The 20,444-nt window shown below is 42.4% G+C and overlaps 1 protein-coding gene across 1 annotated transcript in view; it reads right to left on the reverse strand.

Annotated features, from left to right (window-relative positions):
• Nucleotides 1-20,444, reverse strand: part of cnksr1 (connector enhancer of kinase suppressor of Ras 1) — a 41,970-nt gene that overhangs the window by 15,147 nt on the left and 6,379 nt on the right. The window contains 7 exon segments of the mRNA XM_083791272.1: nt 1,777-2,012; nt 3,300-3,428; nt 3,598-3,666; nt 5,402-5,461; nt 8,977-9,096; nt 9,319-9,360; nt 19,418-19,502. Coding sequence (XP_083647398.1) covers nt 1,777-2,012; nt 3,300-3,428; nt 3,598-3,666; nt 5,402-5,461; nt 8,977-9,096; nt 9,319-9,360; nt 19,418-19,502 — 741 coding nt within the window.

Below are 20,444 nucleotides of genomic sequence, written 5' to 3' on the forward strand. Positions count from 1 at the left end.
ATCCCACGACTGGCCTTGTTCCACTAAATGCTCATGAACATTACATCCAGCTGTGTGTTATCGGTGTTATCGGCTACTAGGTTGCAAAAAGATAAAACACCATTCCTGCGAATCCTGCCAGGATGAAATATGTCTCTAAACAGCCTGTAGTCTCATACAGCTTCTCTCAAGTCTCTCAGAGGAATGCTGGAGTTGTGGAGCATGAGGTTAGGACAGGATTATTTACTGCCTGTCTTCATTCGCTCTGCTTCCCTTCATTGCTCCTTCCACTCCCTCTCTGTCTCCCTCTCTGTCTCTCACACTCCTTTCTCCCCGCCCTTCTCCTGTTTCTCTGTTTTGTCTCCTTCTGGTTTTCCATCCCAACTACCTATCTCTTCATCTCTGTCTATCTGGCTCCCACCCTACCCCCCCCCATCTCTCTCTCTCTCTCTCTCTCTCTCTCTCTCTCTCTCACTCTCACTCTCACTCACTCACTCACTCACTCACTCACACACACATTTATTCAAGTGCTGTACTTGAATTTTACTTCTAACCACTTTTTGACACGTTATACTTTTACTCCACTACGTCAAAGTGGCACATACTGTATTGTAATTTTGTGTCCACTACAATGATTTAAAAACCTTTAGTTACTAGTTAGTTTGCAGGTTTAGATGATTATTATTACAAAACATAGATTTACATTAAATTGCTCAGAAATAGCTGAAATTCAGTATACAAGCTCACACACGCATTGTGACACGACATGAGTCTGACAAATTGTGAAGGGTTCAAGTACTAAGTCAATTACTTATACTTACTTACTTTAAGTATATTTTGAATACAGGCATTTACTTGTAACAGAGTATTCTTTTTTTATTGTACAAAAAAATATATGAATACTACTTCCACCACTGTCCCTTTCTGTCTCTCCCTCTCTCTGTCTCTCTGTCTGTTTCTCTGCTCATTTGGTTTGTTTCAGTGCAGTCATGGGTGGTGGGTGTGGGTGTTATGGCCTCAGTGGCAATAGCAATTTGACCTCATCACAAACTCACTGGCCTGTGGCAGATTAACAACACAGGTCAGAGAGGTTTGCTGGGAGAGGAAACCTTTCTCCTTGTGAGAATTAAAGGTGGGTGTTTCAGTGAGGAATACATGTGTCTGCTTGAGGCAGACACACAGTGTTACAGTAGATAACTGAATTTAAATACAGGTACAGTAAGTACATTGCCATGTCAGCAAATGCTTACAGTACATATTTTCGTGTGTGTGTGTGTGTGTGTGTGTGTAATATTATATTAATATAATATTATATATATATATATTTGTTTTGCGGCTTACGCCTTTTATTGGTTTTTTGAAGGGACAGACAGTAGGCTGACAGGAAACGGGAGAGAGATGGGGGAAGACATGCAGTAAAGGCCGTGTCGGGCTCGGGAGTCGAACCCGCGGCACACTGCGACTGGATTACCAGTCGGGTGCCCAGATGGTTACGCCACCACCTGGGCATATATTAATATAAATTATATATATCCTATAATTCTGTTTCGCCAGGTTTTTCTGCTCAGTGCTTCCAGCAATTGATCTGAAGTTGCACACGGGCAATGATCATTACCATGTGCAGACTCTCACTGTTCCCACATCCAAGCTGTTTAACATGTGCATGCATGCACGGCCACAGGGTCCCCAGAATATGTTACAGTAGCTCATGGTGCGCTATAGAGTATATATATATGTACCGTATATGTATATATATATATACTGTATATATATATAATGTGTGGACGACCCTCTCACCTGAAAGACAAGGACCTGACTGAAGCTGCAATTCCTGCAACCCTCTCAAATATGGAGTGTCTTTGATTCTGCTCCTCCTCCTCCTCTTCCTCCTCCTCCTCTTCCTCCTCTTCTTCCTGTTCACTGTCCTCTTCGTCTTCTTGCACCTCCCCCTCGTGCTCCTCCTCCTCCTCTTCTTCCCTCCTCTCTTCTTCCCTCCTCTCTTCCTCCCTCCTCTCTTCCTCCTGCTCTTCCTTCTAAGAAATCGGAAAACACAGGGAGTTTGTTTTGCCTGTGGACGTATGCAGTGGTGGCCAAAGCACTCAACCTCAGCACTTGAGTCGAAATATAGATCGTCCCTGTCGGGCGGAAACCTCAAATATCCAAAATAGTTACTTTTTAGGATTCATAAACTTGCTATGTCCATTCAATAAACTTGCTATGTGCAGCGTTTTGAGCTGCTGAATCTGCTACTTTAATGCTTTAATGTGACGCTGTAGTATGATCAAGGCGTTAATTTACAAATATGACCCAACTGCAAAGTGAAAGTTAAATTTGTACTTAAAGTAGGCCTACTGGAGTACTTTATTTGTACAGTACTCAAGTAAATGTACTGGGTTTACAGTCCACCACACCACACCACACAGTCCACCGCTTAAAGGTAAATGTGGGGTGACTGAGGCAGATGTCATGTGAATGGGGTTCCATTATTCCATACATGAGGTTTGTGGCTTGCCTTAACAGAAGGGAGAACAAAAACACAAGGAAACAGACAGAATCTCTCTATCTTGCGCGCGCGCGCGCGCACACACACACACACACACACACACACACACACACACACACACACACACACACACACACACACACACAGACACAGTAAAAGCAAGACACTTGCTGCGGCAGAAGCAGTGAGACATACAGCTGATTCACATCTCCCTCTGTGTTACTTTACCCCAAGGGATCGACAAACTTTGGCATTTTCAAGGTTATGGTCACAAAGGGTAGAGAAATACTTATTATGTGAACATAGTATGTGCTTGTGTGTGTACATCCTATTTGTATAGTTCAAAGACAAAAACACAGTTGCCATAGTGATAGCCTTTGACAGCATCTCAGCGTATGAGGAGACTTCCTGGTAATGGAGGCCAGTAGCTCCTTGCACTACAATGCACACAACAGCAGTGAATAATAGATAGTCAGTTCACTATATTTATGGCTATAGATTAGCAATTAGCGGTTCAGTGTCAAGCTTAAGAATGTCAACGGATTCACATGTTAATAAATATGCGGCAGTGGCTCAGGGGTAGAGTGGCCGGTAGAACGGCCGGATCAGAAAACGGTGAGGTTCCCAGTTCGTTCCCGGGCTCCCTCAGTGTTAGTATCGAAGTGTCCTTGAGCAAGACTCTGAACCCGAAATTGCTCCTTATGTGCAGGTTGGTGCCTTGCATGGTGTCCACCGCCATCGGTGTGTGAATGGGTGAATGTAATACACAATCTATGTAAAGTGCTAAATAAATGCCTTGGTCAGGTTGGACGTGTACCTGTGTAGAGGAGGGCTGTTGGACTGTGTCTCTGTGCTTAAGGGACCCAGGGACCTTTTTTAAGACAAGAGTCACTCCCCTGGGGTTCTCCAACAGTTTCTTCACCAGGTTATCTCTGCTCCAGCCCACCTGATGTGTGAAAGTGCATGATGGTTATCTCACAATGTGAGCTGATGTGTCACACATCAGCTTGTAGAAGGTATTTTCAACATATTATGACAGAGGATAGCACATGGAAAATGAAAGAAGCATGCATACTGTACAGTGTGAAGACAAACACGTATCCAAGGACACTCACCACTATCTGGTCATTGACTTGAATAACTTCATCTCCAGCTAGGATCTTCTCACAGAAGTCAGCTGGAGACTGTCAAAGAGCAAAAGACAGGATTTAGGGCTCCAAACAACACAGGCTAGACTAGACTATGGCTATTGCTTTCCACTGTCACATGGCATCACATTTGCAATTTAGGGATTTAGCTGCTACTCTTAATTTTTAGCAACATACAAAGATAGTGTTTTTGGGGATAATAGTGGTAGTAGATGGGAAATCAACTGAGAGGCTGGGCTGAGCGAACAACACATTTTGTATCGGTAATTAACTTAGCAATATTGTGACCAGTGTTGGTGTTTTTGGTTTTGGATAGAACAAATCAAAGTATGACTGCATAGAGAGATGCTAGGCAGAGAGATGTGAGCAGGATAAGACCATGAATAATATAAGACCAGTTTAAGACCCAGATCTCATGAACCTATGAAGCCTGGCTATAAATAATATGGCACAGCTAGCAATGCAACATGATGAGCTGTTAGCTTGAAAATCAATCACTGTCTCTGTGGGAAAACATTGGCGAACCATTTTCATGTTTTCTGGAGTTGCCCTTCTGTGTCCACAGTGTCCTGGAAGCAGTTTTTGGTGTTGACATTCCTTTTTATTTTAAAACCATGTATCTTGCAGATCTGGAAGGACTTCAATTTGCAAAGCAGGATCAGTATCTACTGAGGGTATTGCTGGTGGCATCCAAAAAAGCCTTAACAAAAAAGTGGCTTACAAATGTTATACCAACTATACATGAATGGATTGATTTGATCTATAGTATAGTATGGAGAGAATTACATTCAGCTTTAGAGGTCAAGTTGAAGTCTTCACAGATAACTGGTTTAGATGGATTAATCATGTCTCTACCATAAGACCTGACTTTGTTTAAATTCAGTTGTTTGTATATTTTGACACAGATGTAGAGCTATGGTGTTTTTCTCTAAGATTCAGGTATCTACTGGAACATAGTCTGTAGAGGTAAATGGAGATAGGCCTCTTCCAGACAGAGATTACAATTCAAACTGAAAGCTGGTCCTGGTAGTAAAGCACATTTGTTATAATCATATTTCATCCTTTTGTCTCCATTTAATCTGTATCCACATGTCTCTCTCACTCTGTATCTCATTAGCAGTCAGCAGTACTGTAAGTAGCAGGGGAGTCTGGGGTATTCTGATGGTGACATCATGGAAAAATAACATCTCTATCTCTGTCCCACAGGAGAGCTGCTCCAGCACTACTTTTACAAGCTCTCCGTACTCTATTAGATAAACACTCCTCTATGCTTGCAACACACACTTGCACACGGCCCAAGTAATTGCTAGAATATTTGGCTCTCTCTTCAGTCTTGGCATTTGGTCTGCATAAAAGTAAATGGAATCAAATGGAATCCACCACTGACTAATGACTATAATCAATCAGCTAACTTAAATCCATTTTAAAATGTAACCTGTTGATAAGCAAACTCTAAACTGGATCAATTAACCATACTAGAGTAGGACTACACAGACTATAGAACTGGAAACATGTAGGTGGCTCAATGCACCTGACTTGAGCGCCAGATAATTCAATTGAAGGTAATCCTTGTTCTAAAATGTGGCAAAGGCCCCGTGAAAGAAGAATGACTCAGCTGAGGTTAACCTTTAGGTCTGACCGACTCTGAAAATGACAACATTGCAGCACACTGTGCTCCTCTAGGGTCTCGGACTCTCGTTAAGACATGTTGCTTGTTAACCTGACATTGCTGAAGGGCAGTCAATGAAGGACCTTGGAGTGAGACACTGACCTGGGCAGCTGTTCCAGTAACATAGTGGTTACTAGAGCCTGTTGAAGTTATCTCTATACCCTGAACAAAGGAGAGGGAAAGAGAGAGAGAAACGGGGAGGAAAAGAAGAGATGGGTGGAGGTCAGTAAGACAGAATAAGAGATTGAATCTAATAGCTTTATATTTTTGTTTAATAATGAAAATATACAGAACGTAAAACAAAGGATTTCCCCTAGCTCTGGTCCATAGCCCTAATGTCCTTTGCTGCTGTTGCATTAAGACTATGGGACCGTTCTCTTCCTGGCTTGCATGCAATGCAGACCAGCCTCTCCTCTGTTAATAAAAATAATGTTTCACCTACTCACCAATACAAAGGCGGCTTGTGTAATTAGAAAGATTACTTTCCCCCACCACACGTATAAAATGCACTTTTTGGGCAGAAATAGATTTTAAAAATACTTTTAGTTACTCCACTGCGGCCGATATTGCCAAGAGAAAATCAAGACAAGACAAGACTTTTCGTTCCGGTGAAAGAAAATCCCTTTCTGGCCAAAAAGTGTATTTTATACGTGTGGTGGGGGGCTCAGAGTGCGTCCACTAAGGAAAGTAGTTTTTCTAATTACACAAGCCGCCTTTGTATTGGTGAAACGTAGGTGAAATGTTTTTATTTTCGTAACAGAGGAGGTTTGTCTGCGTTTCATGCGAGCCAGGAAGAGAACGGTCCCATAGCCTTAATGCAATGGCAGCAAAGGGCATTAGGGCTATGGACCAGAACTAGATTTCCCCCATCTATACCAGCACTGTGACTGTGTGACATATTGTAAGTTTGTAGATCTATATTTGGTGGCAGTGCACAATCAAATATAAATCAGGCCTTGACACCTTGTTTTTATCAAAAAGCACATTACTACTGTATCAATGATTCACTGCATGCTGTTGCTGTTGGCAAAAGATCACTCCATCACCCACCCACCCACACCCACAGTCCCACAGATACACAAACACACACACATACATACACACACACACACGTGACACGCACACAGCTCTGTCTATATGATGATGGTTAGCACAAAGTGAAGGGAGGTGCTGAAGCGAGGCTACATAATGTGTCTCTGGGAGTGCAGGTAATAATGACACATAATTAGTAAGGAAGCCTGTCCAGAGCCTCCCTGATGCTATGAGATCGTACCGTTCCCCTGACAGAACACAGCCCAGGCAATAACACTGTTATTAATAATCTAACCTTGTACATCCTATTCTAGTGGGTACAATGGAGGGGGCAATGAGGACATTAAAAGTGCTCGCGGCAAAACGACTTCAAGGTAAATAAATCAAAACTACAAAAAGGCGAAAAAGGAACGGTGGCACAGTCGGTAGTGTTGTCGCCTCACAGCTAGAAGGTCCTGGGTTCGATTCCCGCTGTGGGTGCTGGAGGCGTGTTCTCTCCTCCGTGTCATCAGTGCCCATACCTGAGGCGGGGTTGGCGAAAGGGCCTTTCTGTGTGGAGTTTGCATGTTCTCCCCGTGTCCCCTAGGGTAGGTACCCTCACAAAAACATGCAGTAATCCTGGTCTCTAAACTACCTCCCCCTGGCCAGCCGGGGCGCCTGATGGAGGGGAAAGGAACTGGTCGGAATAACATGTTCCTTCCACGCGCTACATGGAAGGAACAGGGAAGTTTCCCCTGACAGGGGAAACTTTCCCCTGGGAAACAGGGGAAACTTTCCCCTGTCAGGTGAAAAGAAGCAGCTTGGACTCCACATGCATAGAAGAAAGCACGAGGTCAGTCTGCTGTCCCCCCAGGTTGACAGAGGAAGTGTAGCGCCCAGGATTACATTAGATAATTGACACTGGGTGAAAAAAATGGGTTGCAAAATCGTGGGATAAAAAAGAAAGAAAGGTGAACAGAAGAGATATGGAAGAAAGGAGAGATGTGTAAGTAAGGGTTGTTCCCAGTACTTTATGTTCAGGTCTGAGTCACTGAGAGAAGCCAAGAGAATAAGCAGGGAGAGAAAAGAGGACATGCGAGACTAATGGGCGAAAGTGGCTCAGGAGGTAGAATGGCCTTTTGGGTGTCTGAAAGGCTCCCGGTTCAATCCACGGCTCCTCCAGGCGTTGTGTCAAGGTGCCCCTTGAGCAAGAAACGGAACCCCTAATTACTCCCCATGCGGCCCAAGGGGCCCACACTGCTCCTAATAGGATGGGACCACTGCTAGAGAAGTCATTTCGCCCACAGGGATCACTACAAATACCCTTTTCTTTAGATAAAGATGGTGAGAAACTACGAGAAAGGCGAGAAAAATCACAGCATTACTAGAGCCGAGAAACTGGCACACAAGGGCCTTGAAGAATGACAGAGAGGTGGTGAGGGGGGGACGGAATGATGACAGTGATGCAGGTGAGAAATGGATAGTAGGATATCAAATGAAATGGAAGAATAGGAGGGTATGAGTATGGAATTGGTGAGACAGAGGTGCAGAATGAGATGGTGTGGAGCCAACAATGGAGACAGAGAGACGGAAACCTTGTATGTTCAAAACCATCGCTTTTCAGCAAATGGAAAAAAACAACAATCTTGCCACACTAATTGAAAGTCGTTTATCCGCTCGCCTTTGCTCGCCTTCTCCTACCAAACCACACCGTTTGCACACATCTCACCATGCACAACACCACCACAACAGTATGCCTGTCCAGACATAACGCACTACTTTGCATCCATGCAACTGTCATATTTACAGTACAATAAACCATTTCTATGAAAAACACATTCTTGCGCCACACCAACAGCCTGTTTGCTGTGACGTCACCACTTTGCAGCCCGCATCCACGCCAGAGCACTCTGCCCCCTCCCCCTTCTGGCTGCTGACTGTGCCGGACACTCCACCACTTAGTCAACAGTCACGCAGTACGCATCGACAAACAACACGTAGTGTTGACTACACTATAAAGGACCCATGCCGGCCACCACCAGCAACAACACGCCGCCAAGACCCCCGCATTACTCCCTACAACAAGCAACATGACACAACGAAAATGACCATCACTTTCTAGGAGCCGCGATTCCGCGATGCCAAGCGTATGCGTCACACTCATGCGCTACCCGTGCACATCACTACGTACGTCCACACTACGTACGTCCACACACAGTGTGTTGTCCACAGATACAAATCTGAAATCTCCATATTTGCCCAAATTGTGCTGAGCGCCAGTCATCCATAGTGTCGCACATAAGTAGTGAAAATAACAGATCTACAAGCTTGTATATTGTGAACTTGTAGATTGGCTATTTTCACTATTATTATAATTGTATTATATTCTTTTAAATAATAATAAAAAACGAACGGTTGGGAGGGGTGGGTGGGATTGTTTGTTTTTGTTTTTGTGTTCCTTGCTTTTGCTGTTATGTGTTGTTTTATATGTGTTTTGTTTTCTTTAAGTCATTCATGTTGTTAACGTGTCTTATTGTGATTTTTGTCTTAAAATAAAAAACATTTGATAACAAAAAAAACAAAAAACGAACGGTTTTGGACATGGTTTCAACCCGATAGCAACAATATAAGACTGGTCAAAATTAAGAGCAAGAGAGCTTGATTACCAACTGCTCTCCAGGTGATGTAGGCACCAGGTCAACACTCTCCAGCTGAGCAGTATGGGTAAGGATAGCGTCAGGGCTAGACTTCAAAATCTCATCACACACCGCCACCAGCTGACGACACTGCAAAACAAAACAACAGGGTTTACTGAGAGATAAGATATTATGGTCTCTTATTGTGACTTCACAGCTGGAATAACCAGTTTATAGTCATCCTGTCACTACGATATAGTGCCAGCTGCTAACTCACAGTACATAGTATTCCTGGTATTATAACAATAGTATGTTAATGCTGGAAAGTGAAACAAAGGTAGAAAGAAAGGTTCAAAATATCGGAGCACTTACGATAGCGATGATATCTTTTTCTTTCTCGTATACTGTGGAGTCCTGTTGGGAGGAACGGAAGCATTTGAGTTCACACAAAATAACACCACAATGTATTTGTTAGTATTGTATTCATATTGATTAGCTGGAAATGGGGCAGGCTAATTTAGACATTTTCTCTGTGTCCTAGTTCCTCTTTCAAAGCAGGTTCCATCGAACCAGGAAGTGTTCACACCACAGGAGTTCAGAGGCGTGAATGGCGTCTCCCCAGGACTCCGTCTAATGACCTCATTGTTTTTTTCTTTCATCTAACCAAAATTAATCATCTGACATGAGCAGAAGTCTACATGCACTGTATGTCCACACTATTTGATTCACACAACAGATCTGAACATGGAAAATCTCACACACACAGGAATAGCGTGCTTTGGAATGCCGGTGTGTAACATCGCGTACCCGCAGTCACTCATACGGCTCTCGACTCACATACAGATACACGCACACACACACAAATGGGGAAGTGTGTGTGTGGGGAAGGGGGGTCGGCTGTGTCAGCGGGAGTTCGCGGTCAAAGTCACGGTTACTTAACAAGGTTGAGTCAACACAGTTGAACTCGACTGCTAAATCCCTGGTTTGTAGGAGGAAGTCATTGACATGCAGGATTCCTCTTTGGGAACAGACGGAGCGTAGCAGGCCACCAGAGTTGGCTGGCCTGAAAGAGAGAAACAGAGCAAGAGGTCAACGGTGAAAATAGGAACGAGGAAAAGAAGGAAGCCAGCAGGAAGCTGCCAATAAGAAGAGAAATAAAATATTGTGGTGGGTGCGGGCAGATGAGAGGTGGGAAGAACTGGGAAGAGAAGAGGGAGGGAGGGAAAGGAAAGAAGGGTTGTACAGGTTGACTAAGCCCTCTGATATCTAGCGGGAGAACAGTGCTAAATGCTGTTCTGGATTACTGGGCTAATTCCAGGCTATGACGCTGAGGTATGAGGTGGGGTTTGGGTTTGCTCGATTTCCATTTGGTTACATTTGTACACTCTCAGAGTTGCAAGTGCATAAAGCAACACTGAAGATTTTACTAGTGTGAGTATATCTGTCTTAGTTAGAGTATAGTGCCCTGTCCATAGGTATGTGTGTGCATGCACAAGAGATTTATCAAACCTCACCACTAAATGTCTTGTATAAAATCTAAACATATCCTGATCACTTCCGTGATCCCCAACTCAAGCCAAAGTAGTCTTGGCATCACGATTCACTGTTTACATGCAACAGTGATTAACTTGCCTCTGATTCTGCCCTGCATTAAGGTTATGCAACTTAGTGCTCCCACTAAGGAAAGTAGGCTTTCTAATGACACAACCCGCCTTTGTTTTGGTGAGTAGCAAAAACGTTCTTTTTATTTACGCTAAAGAGGAGAGGCTGGTCTGAGTTCCATGTGAGATTTAAAAGCGAAAGTAGCATAGCCTTACTGCAGGGCAAAATCAGAAGCAGTAAGGCTATGGACCAGAGCTAGCTAGCAGGTAAACATCAAACCTAGCATCTGTCTGAAACAACATAACTAACATTCTTGACTTTCACCATTTCGGTCATCAGACCTTCTTCGGGCATCTAGTGTTGTTACAAAGAAATAGAAAAACATAAAGCTGACACTGAACCCAAGGAAGGACTAGCTGTCGTTTAGGCGTCAAATGTATCAGCCCTGCTTTGTAGATAGAACCACAAAATACTTTTTGAATGCTTACATTAATATATCAGCCCTTGTGTGTCTGCAGGGTCCGAGACACAGTCAAATATTAATTTAACTAAGAAACTTTAACCACCCCTACTACTACTAGGGTTACCCTAGTCGGGGTCTATAGGCACCTTCCTTTTTTACCCCAGAATAGGGATGCTTGGCTTCATGTGGTTAACTAACTAAACAAACATTAATGTTAAATGTGAATTCAACACTTTAGCACAGATAACTTCTGTATTTCTAATTAGCTCCTTTTGTAACATACATGTTACTTGCTCTTCTGCCATGAAACTGCATGTCTTTGCCCCTGTCTCTCTCCCCGTTAACTGTCAACCTGCTGTATATCTATCAATGAAGTCAAAAAGCCCCCAAAAAATCTTTACAGAAAAATAAAACACATCTGGAATGAAACTACAATCCATTCTGTTCACATGCTGATTCACAATATTGCCACTATGTTTCTCATACCACACACGCACGCACAAGCACCTCAAAGAGACCTGTGACTGCCATGTGACATCATGGTCCTCTGCTGAAGAACATATGTGGGAAGGAGAAAGAAAAGGCTACCAGCCATGGGACAAACAGTCCCGAGCAAGCTCATGCGCCACTTCCATTCATCTGCAATTCCCTCTATTCATACATCATTTAGTAATAACCGCCAGTTTCTCTCTGGGGAAGGACATGGGCCCTCAGGTTTTGAGACACAAGATCCACACTACTTGTCAATGTAGTTACTATTGCCATGTCCTGCACTGTATCATCTCTGTGGCAATTATAGGCGAGTCACAAGCTGCAAAATAGAGGAGCATTCAACACTGACCAGACCATAAATTGTACTGGGTGCCATTAACCCACCACAGTAGACAACCAATGTGCTTCTGATATTTAAAAAAATAGCTCTAAGCGTGAATTCAATAAAGAAGATTTCTCCCACGCTTTCATCTTTATTGCTGCTTCACAAACATCTGTCATTCACAGCTTGAAGTGAGCACTTCTAGCCAATTTGCCAATCTGCAGTCAGCCAATATCAGCTGATTGGACTCCACCTAAATATCACTGCCTCTGACACTTGTCTTTCTCTTTTCTGATACTTCTCCCTATTAAAAGCTAGTCTTATATGTTAACTGTTAAGGGAGTCTAATTGCCATTTTTTTTGTGAATAATGTATTTAGAAAAGGTCAACTCAGAGACAATGAGTGGTTCATCTACAGAATGTTCATCTGTGCATCAAATCAAATCTGATTAAATCAAATCAAATCATCAGTTTAGTTAATTAGATTCAAGATTATTGATAGCATCACAACTGGCATCACAACAATGTACTGTAGGACGCTCATTATCCGGACAGAGCAACAAGTGCAAAAACGGAATAAGCAGAGTAAGCATGGGCTCTAGTCAATAAACAACAAGGCCAAGCCGTTAATCTTAAACACTGAGATGTCATTCCACATTACTATGAAATAGAGATGAGTGGATTAGATAGATAAATACATTACAAATATATCTTAAAATGCCTCAAGTTGTACCATGTGTGATGAAGTAACCTCTACCTATGTGGTTGTGTTGTATTGTGCTCTGCTCTGCTCTGCTGTGATGTATTGTGTAGCGGTGTGTTGCCTTGCGGACAGTTCAGTTAGGTGATGGACTAACATACGTCCAGTACTGTATGCCTCCAAGCTATTCTTTCTCAGTAGTTGTCTAGGAAACAAACACATGCTGATGCGTGGGTGCCTGGGTGGAACGTGCTGACAATACTTTACGCATGTACTGCTACTGGGTAGACTTGCACACAAGCATGCAAGGATGTACTGTACTGTACACTAGTTTAAATATTTTGTATTGAGTTTTTTACTTAATAAAAAAATAAGTAAAAACATTATGTGGCCTGGGCCGGCTTAGCGGTCCAGCCACCTTGGCTGGTAATCCAGCATGCGTCGTGGGTTCGAGTCCAGATCCAGAGGAAGTTTGCTGTGTGTCTTCCCCCCATCTCTCTCCCCGTTTCCTGTCTACCTACTGTGATCTATCAATAAAGGCAAAAAAACTATAAAAAAGGAAAAAAGATCTTATACAACAAACAAATTGTCCAGTTGAAAATATGTAATTTATTCCAAGAATGTATATATATATTATTATTATATTATTATTATATATTTCAAGTGAATTAGCTTAAAATATTTAAAACTAATATTGGATTATTACATTATCTATTGCCACATTATTATAGCATTATCAAGAATAAGCAAATTGACGTAAACTCTAGTACGTTAAATACAAAAAGAACACCCATGAATACAGTTAAGCTCTGCTTGGACATAAATGTAAACAGAGAGTGTCCCCCTGTTCATCTGTAAACCAGAAAGGGCACACATGCTATAAAAAGACCTGAGTACATCTGTTAGATCGCTTTACACCTGCAGCTCACTGCCCCTTCTCTGTGTGTCTGACCACTGACACACACACACACACACACACACACACACACACACACACACACACACACACACACACACACACACACACACACACACGCACACGCACACGCACACACACACACACCACACACAAATTTAATCAATAGCTAATCTGCATTTTATATAGTTCAGAATTGTTTGTGATAAAGTAAGTAACTCTAAATCAAGGCTCATTGTGTCAAGGTTGAGTCGCACAAAATAAAGTTCCTCATTACAAAAACACATCTAGTCTGTACTCTATACAAACACAGTAGCAATCAGGGGTTTTGTATCAACGGTATACAAAAAAAACTTCGCCTTCCAGTTTACAGAGAAGCATTCCTAATTTGACACACATACTGTACTGTACCTGAGAGGGACACCTTCGTACTCTATTTACATCCAGTGCAATTAGTAGAACTCTCATATGTCACACGCAGACTTAGCTTGGTGGCGTTGGTGCCTGTGTTAGTTCAAAGTGGTCTGAGCCCTTTAAGCTAGAGAGAGAGCGAGAGAGAGAGAGAGAGAGAGAGAACTCCTGTATGGGATCCCAGCACCAGCTGACTGCTGGCCGCCACCTCCCTCAGGGTGAGAGGAAAACACACACACACACACACACACACACACACACACACACACACACACACACACACACACACACACACACACACACACACACGCACGTTGCACGCATGCTCACACACCCACACACAACCCCCCACCCCCACACACACACACAAAACAAAGCATGCACACTCACAGCCATAAACGACACACACCCATACACAAACAGGAAATGAGAACCCTTTCTTCTGTGGGTAACCCAGTGAGATATGCTCTAGCTAGCTATTATGGAACCTGTTCTACATAAGCGGACATCATAATGAAGAACAGCGCAACAATCGGTGGGTTAAACAGAGGACAGTAGTGTCAACTCACCAGGGGCTAACTTAATGGCAACACCCATGACTGTGTACAGGTAAACGTGGTGTAGTGTGTGTTCATGCATTTGTAGGTTTTGGTTGTGACTTTGCGTATGTGCATCTGCAGCGTGAGGGTCTGCGTACGCTACTGTATATTCTGATGTATATGCTATGGTGGTGATGTTATTTTTGTGGATATATAGGGACACATGGGAGTGTCTTATATGGCATGTTTGCAATGTGTGGGATTGAGTGTGTTCCTCCAAATACCTCCTGGCCTCTCGTTGATAATACTATGCTGACAGATGTATGGAAGAGGGGCCACCCCCACGTTCTCTTGACCATCAAACAGGTGCAAACGGTCCTTTTATAGTGGAGGTTCAACATTCACTAAAATACTCTCGACACATCCAATATCTAACCCTGCACGGACAATATGTATGACTTGAACCAGTCAAAACAGGTTATGATACATAGCACGTGCACATACTGTACACACACACACACACACACACACAGGATACCCAAAAAAAACAGGAACTGAGCAAACAATAGCAAGTAATTGCTAACACTGATCAACCTCAGTGAAGGTCCAAAGTCAAAACAGCCTCCAACGCACTGACGAATGTTGAGGTTCTTAATCACCACCCAGTCCCTCCCAGGCTTGTCTCTGTTTGGACAGCCCTCTGTGGACAAAAGTAGTCGACAGGCCCAAAATTCAAACACTTTCAAGCTTTATCAAAAAAGTCATTGTTCCTCAATACAGTCACTCACACTGTCATTTCCCGCCTTCCTTCCCCGCTGCTTTATGTCTGACCAAAATAATACTGTGACTTCCATATACTCTGTGTACTGCAAAAAGGACACCTCACCTCTGCTCTTGTTTCTTTTACGCTCTGCATTTAGCTACATGAGCATGCATAATGTCCACGTGGCTCAGCCTAACCTGACCCTTGTCTCTGCTTAGGCTACATCCACACTAATACCTTTTTAATTTTACATGCATTTTTAGATGAAAATGATCTCTGTCCACACATGCGTTTTAGCACTGTTCTAGAAATGCTCTCCATATACTTCACACCTGAAAACACATATTAAATTTGACAGCCATTTAACAACAACATTCATGAAGCGCTTGTCAATTCAAAACATGTTTCCCCTTTCCGTTGATGTAGTCTATGGATTTAACTATTTTGACTAATAGCTCTGGGAATTTATTTATAGTCAATATATCAATGTCACTGTCAAATTATGATGCAGGGGTTGTCTGACTTACGAGTAAATTAGCCTTTACTTTGATGTGTATGCAGTCAATTGCTGTGTTTTGTAGAAGTTGACAAGATCATTCTCTTTTGGCTCTGTACTTAGTGCTTTGATGTAGTCTGGACCCAGGACGAAGAGAAGATGATGGCTTTGGCTTCACAGTCTTGTCGGGATGGCCCAATATAGTCATTCACGTTTTCCTTACCACTCAGGTAACAAACAATGTACACATGTAAGTAGATTAAGTTCACAAGCAGAAAACGCGCCGCAAAGCTTGCCTGGCATTGCCGGGGCTATTGCACTGACAACGCTTCAATCCTCATGTTCAGGTTACGGTACCTCTCTCTCTCTCTCGCTCTCTCTCTGTCTTTCTGTCTATTGAGCTCTGGTCTGATGATGTCACACACAACAGAAACTGTACGTTGCCTAACAATGCAGATTTGCACTGAGGTCGGGCATGTCCATATTTCGGCATGTGACATCAGAGACAACGGAAACCATTGCCTCATAATGCCAATTTGCACATTTCCACCAGCCACAGACAAAAGACAGACAGAGAGCAAGACACACACACACACACACACACACACACACACACACACACACACACACACACACACACACACACACACACACACACACACAGCATCACAATGTCACATGGGCACAGTGGGCAGTCACTTGAATAAAAGCTTGCTCCTGCACATACCGTATAGAGTATAGACAATATTAGTATTCAAAAATGCTAACTTAAAATGTTGCTACCATAGACAAGGCCAGCAACACCTTCAATATTCATCTTGAATTAACCACTGGTAGTCAATATGTGTCATTGTTTCCATAAGTCCCTGTTCCCGCCCGTCCAGAATAAAATGCAACGTGAAAAAATGCAATGTCTTTACAAAACAAGACATGGTCAGCAGCAGCATTTTGTTTTAAGGTTTTGAAAACCCCAGAGTAGTTTGGATGCTATAGGCACAATCAGACGTATGCTGAGTCTTGTTTTGCAAGGTGCTATGTGCTATGTGTTATTGAACAGGTTAAAGAGGCCAAGTTGGCCCAGGCCGTAGCGTAACGGTCTGGGCACCGGACTGGTGATCCAGTCGCGGTGTGCCGCGGGTTCGACTCCCGGATCCGACACGGCCTTTACCGCATGTCATCCCCCCATCTCTCTCCCGTTTCCTGTCAGCCTACTTTCTATCCCTTAAAAAAATCAATAAAGGCGTAAGCCACAAAAAAAAAAATATCTTAAAAAAAGAGGCCAAGTTGTTGGGCGTGATTAGATTATTGATTAAACACTTTCTTGGACGATGCAAATTACCAAAATGGTGGATAAAATGAGTATCAACATTTCAATGATAAGAAGAGGAGTACAGTTAAACTTGTATTACAATCACTAGTTTTATCCAGTCTTGATTATTGCCAAACAGTTTGGCCCAGTGCTTCAAAAAAGGATTTGGACAAACTTAAGCTAACTCAGAACAGTACAGCACGCCTCACTAGTACTCTTGGATGAAAGTGGCTGTAGCCTTGTGGCATTTCTGTTTAACATCTGTCATACTGGTAAACCTGCACATTTTGTTGTTACAACCACCAATACTAGACACTTTACTGGGGTGGTCACTTTACTCCGCCTTTACTACCAAGAACTAATGCGAGAGAATAAGAGAACTCTGAGTAATTGGATATACAGTTTTTTGTTTGTAATTTCTTGATTTGTAAACCAAAAAGTAATATACTGTGTAATCAATGAATAATTTATAGAATGTGACACCGAAAAAATCTTCAATCATTTTTAGTTTAGTTTAGTTTAGTTTTAACTGTAATGGTAGAATTCCATTGTACCGGTATGTGTTTTAATTGGAGGACTAATGGGGATCCTTAATAAACAATAAACTTACAGTAGCAATAAAGGTTAATAGTGTTGTGTAGCCATAATGATTTCCAATAATATAATCAGTCAAATAAAGAAAAAATAAATAAATTATACATTATAGTAGAATCATTAATAAATGTAAAAAGAATTGTGAATGCTTAGTGACAACTTAACCCATTCTGATCGGGCACCCATTTTGGTGTTGGCATCATGTTATGCTTTAGCTATTGAAAAATAGCAGATCTACAAGCTCATATCGCGCCACCGAGTGGCGCGATACGAGCTTGTAGGTCTGCTATTTTTGAAAAATCGAAGACACTTTTAGAATCTGATCTCAGGTCAGAATGGGTTAATAATGAAACTGTCAGGATGTAATAGACATTTTTAGAATCTGATCTCAGGTCAGAATGGGTTAACAAGCATATTCAAGTGAACTTCAACAATCAACCAAAAGAAGCCAATCAAAGAGGAGTGTGGCGTACCTGACCTGTTGTGTTGGGTGAGCAGCATCCACGGCTGGTCTATAGAGAACTATATATAAAGCCCTCTAAACACTGAGTACCACACTCTCCCTCCTACAGCTTCTCTGGTCCTTTCACACAATCTCTGTCTTTCTCCGCCTGCCTCCCTCTAGTCTAATTATTATCATTCTTATTCTATCACCCTATCTTTCTGCCTCATGTCTTTGCTTGTCTCTTCATCTGTTCAGTAACTAAAATGTAAATATACAGCAATTTAAGATGTTTTTTCCCTCTCAACACCCTCTCCTCCTTACACTTCTCTCAGTCTGTTATGTGTGGCGACGACTCACTCTACCCTATGAGCCAAGTAATAGAAGAGTTTCAGTGTAACCAGTCATCCATGTCTGTCATTCTCTTCGTCCCTCCCTCCCTCCCTCCCTCCCTCCCTCCCTCCCTCCCTCCCTGGCCTCCTTCCCCTCCTTCCTCTAAGCACTATAACATATCCAGGCTTGCCCTCTAATACTTGTACCAAGTTCTCTCTTACTTGCCATTCACACTGTTCAAAACACACCTTTTTAGTCAGAGGAGCATTTCACAATACCATGCTATAAAACAGTAGACATATTAGTCCGAAAACAGCCCGTTCCTTTGGAAATAATATTGATATAAGGTTCTTCAAGGTACAACCAAGTAAAATATGCCAGGAATGCGAAGATAAAGAATGTATTACCCGAGAGGAGCAGGAAGTGTGTTTGTTGTTCCGAGAGTAGCAGGCTGCATTTGTGTGGCTGACTAATCAGGGATCAAACAATACGTTGTAGTTCCCTCTTGCACATGGCAACAACACAAGCACCATGCCAATGGTGCCAACAAAAACTAAATCACTGCAAAACAGTTTTAATAAAGAAAAGTTAGAAAACTGTTGTTGGAAGCAGATACAAAAACTATTCTAACAAGAATACCGGTAGCTGTCTTTCTTTTGAGCGTTGCACACCGCTCCAATGCATGGCCGCATGTGTCTCTATGTCCCTCTGTCCCTATGTATGTTTGCAGTATGGAAACACGGCCGGGTGACCTAAGGTGGCACTGTTGAGCTACCTAAAGGGTTACAGTACAGTTGAGCTTCACACTGACCACTATAACAGTAGTACAGTACAGTACAGTACAGTACAGTACAGTACAGTACAGTACAGTACACACACTATTTACTATAGCAGACATTCACAAAGGCTTTTGAAATGCCTATATAAAAGATATTGAATTCTTCCTTACTACAGGCTGTCCTTGTCCTTGATTATCTGAATGAACAGATGCTGCCAATTATGAGAGCAAAACTATAAATGAGGCATAAATGTCAGGGTGACTTTAGATTGTCATGAATTGATGATATACTTGAGTGGATTCACACGTACCTTTTGCACAATGGCCCCAAGCTCCTGACAGAAGGTTATGATGCTCTTGCTGGCTGTGTATCCGCTGAGCTGGAAGAACTGGTATCTGAACAGATATTGATTCATGCAGCAGCATTAAAGACTGATTGAAGAGTGAACAAAGTTCCTTTTGTCATTCATAATTAAGAGGACTAAAGTCAACTTCATAGCAAAGTCAGCTAATTATTTTGAGTCACAGCTAAATAAATGCAGGGTCAACTGAGAGGGTGAAACGCCTAGTATATAATGAATATACTTTGTATGATGGTGTTTGTCAGAAATGGTGGATCAACAAGCTACATAGTCCGGCAGCCAACAGGCTTATTTTGTTTAAAGTGGGACATTTGGTATTTTTATTGGCCTAAAATATTGTGTATATGCATACATTCATGAATCCACTTGCTGACCGGCTGTCGGTATTGACCAATTGTTTTTATAGGGGGATATAGAGCACCAAAGTCCTGACGTCACTGTCAGTAGAGGACGCCAGTCCAGAGGTTTGTGTACTTTTTATTTGCATTGAAATCCCCATAGGGGGATTTTAGATCTCTTCATATAAGAACTGTGTTTGAAAAATAAATAAACCGATCATCCCGGCCTTTTCACTCATATGGATATGAAGCATCGACTGTGGAAATGTACAAATATACCCAAAGAGTAACACAATAAGCGCTAGAAACGAGTCAAACAACCCAGACTACATCTCCGGGTAGGCGGGGTGGCTGCAGCTGCCCGTTGCACAACTGACATGTTAATTATTATTTTATTTTTATTTTGTATTGATATTTAATGTTTCGTGTTTAGTACGAGTCGAGTCACCGCCAGCTGAGGTTACGTCAACGAGGAATCTCAGGAACGCAATGTGTTGACAGCTGGGCGTGACATATTAGCAGCGACATTGCTTTCATATGTAGTTTCAAGGCTATTGCGGCCACATTCATTCCATTTTCTCCAGAAACTGGCTGTATCAAATATGAATGGACATCATTAACGAAGCACAGCCACCCCC

Source organism: Protomyctophum parallelum, assembly GCF_964188405.1.
Source record: "Protomyctophum parallelum genome assembly, chromosome: 20".
Classification (NCBI taxonomy): domain Eukaryota; kingdom Metazoa; phylum Chordata; class Actinopteri; order Myctophiformes; family Myctophidae; genus Protomyctophum; species Protomyctophum parallelum.